This window comes from Miscanthus floridulus, chromosome 16 (genome assembly GCF_019320115.1).
Source record: "Miscanthus floridulus cultivar M001 chromosome 16, ASM1932011v1, whole genome shotgun sequence".
NCBI classification, from domain to species: Eukaryota; Viridiplantae; Streptophyta; class Magnoliopsida; order Poales; family Poaceae; genus Miscanthus; species Miscanthus floridulus.
Window position 1 is genome coordinate 15,825,676 of NC_089595.1, and position 2,211 is coordinate 15,827,886.

A 2,211-nucleotide genomic window follows, 5' to 3' on the forward strand; every position below is an offset into this window, starting at 1 on the left:
GAATTTGGGAATTTTGGCTATCGTAACACTTTCGTTTTTATTTGATAAATAGTGTTTAATCATGGACTAATTAGGCTCAAAACGTTCGTCTCGCAATTTTCAACCAAACTGTGTAATTAGTTTTTTTTCGTCTATATTTAATGCTCCATACATGTATCGCAAGATTCGATGTGATGGCTACTGTAGCATTTTTTGGGAATTTGGTGTGCAGACTAAACACGCGCCAACTCAAGTTGACAAATTACCCTGCATACGGGAGTGACTCCTCCACCGTCCGTTTCACTGCACCCACGCACGCATGCAATTATGTTTGCAGAAACCCTGCCGTTCCCTCCCCTCAGAACCTCAGTCTCACACTCCTCTCCTCCCACTGCAGACTCCTGCTTTATAACATCCGTTGCAGTCACCACCCAACCCCAAGCTGACCACACTTCACTGCTACTACCTCCTGCAGGCTGCAGCACACACTAAACTAGTATAGCACCAGTGACCACACCACACTAGCGGCGTAGGAGCAGGTGCACGCGCACGCCGGGCGCTAGGTCGTGTACGGCGCAGGAAGAAGGTTTTCATCGTGTCTTCGTCTGTTCGTCGTCACTCGATCGACAGTTGAGGAGTGTTTAGATGGCACGTACGTGTTGACATGTACAACCGGGAGCAGCCGACGCCGCCGCAGGCCCAGCAGCAGCTCATGGCGCCGCCGCGGATGTCCTTCTCCAGCGACTTCGCGCTGGAGCCGCCGCCGCCACCGAGGCCGCCGGGCCACGCGGACGCGGACTTCGAGTTCTCGGCGGCGGGCAGGCGGCCCATGATGGACGCGGACCAGCTCTTCTCCAAGGGCCGCATCCTGCCGCTGCGGGAGGCCACGCCGCGGCTACCGACGACCCTGCGCGACGAGCTGCGCGCGGCGCCGGACGCCGCCGACCACGGCCGCCGCGGGCCTGCACGGTGGAAGGAGCTGCTGGGGCTGAAGACTCAAAGCATACGCGAGGCTGCGGCGCGTAAAGTTACGCGAACGAGGGAGATTTTTTCCAACTCTTAAAATATTAGGAGATTGTATTAGGAGTTGTTGGAGATGGATTTTTTGTGGATTTTTGTAAAAACTTAGGATTAAGAAGAGATTTAGGGAACTCTTGGAGATGCTCAAAGTTAACTGCTAGTTCGGTAGCTAATGCATCTATGTCATTCCGGAGGCACCTCTTGAATCCAAGCTTAGTGTTTTAATTATTATCTTGAGACATTGGGGGCTACCAAATTCAGCTAACCCATAATCAGGAGCGTGAGCAAGGGAATCTTCTGTATCCAACGTTGTTTGGAGATAAATAATGTTGGGATGACAATCCACCTTTGCCATCTTCGCCCAAGAACTGAAGATCCGAGGTTCGCGAGTGCCCAACAGTGAAACTCAAAGGCATCGTGAAATGAGAACTTTATGAAAAGACATTATTTTCTCTAGTGACATATATATTCCAAATTTATTGAGAGGCAAACAAATGCCTCCCAAATTACAAACACCCTATCTATTCGTGGCATATTGGTCTTCTCCTAACTTTTAGAAACTCTTGCTACAGCGCCCTTCTCATCTCTGCTGTCAACATCAATTGAGCAGTGAGAAAACAAATTTTTTACGCAATATGATATGTATCAGTGTATGTAGCTCAGCCTAATGATTCACTAAATCTTCCCATACAACAGTACTGTAGGCTCTCATATTGTAACAAATAATCCGCAAGCTTGGCTAGAGCCCAGCCAGGAAGAGGCCAACACTCTAAACCTCACAGTAGTGCACACACGTAGCATATGCGCTGGCGCTGTTGTATGCTCCGCCACACGCCGGTGAGTCAGGGCTGGCGACTTGACTTTGTATATATATGCGAGCGAGGCCGGTGGTCTCCCTGGACCTCCACTGCAGGCTGCGAGCCTCTCCATAATTGCCTCAAGGTTTTGGATAGAGATGGATTCGGATGTCTAAATATCTGAATCATCAGATATTCGTATCTGTTTTAGCGTCAATGTGGACATATGTATTCATATTTAATTTTAATATGGATCCTAAATGGATGTATTCGAATTCGTTTTCTATGAGTATTCCCTATTAGATTCCATATCCGTATTCGGAAAAAATGTAAAATATCTAACAACACATTTGTATCCGTGAAGAACAAAGTACCATCTGAAACATATACCTATGACTAATTAACAATGTAATTA

General features: G+C 47.9%; 1 protein-coding gene across 1 annotated transcript; it reads left to right on the plus strand.

Moving 5' to 3' along the window:
- Window positions 1-437: 437 nt before the first annotated feature.
- Window positions 438-1,121, plus strand: LOC136511409 (uncharacterized). Its single transcript, XM_066505476.1, has one exon. It carries the CDS (start codon window positions 644-646, stop codon window positions 1,040-1,042), a length of 399 nt encoding a protein of 132 aa, XP_066361573.1. The 5' UTR covers window positions 438-643; the 3' UTR covers window positions 1,043-1,121.
- The last annotated feature ends 1,090 nt before the right edge of the window (window positions 1,122-2,211 follow it).

Excerpts from the sequence above, each read along its gene's own strand:
- LOC136511409 (XM_066505476.1), top strand. The coding sequence starts at position 644 with ATGTACAACCGGGAGCAGCCGACGCCGCCGCAGGCCCAGCAGCAGCTC.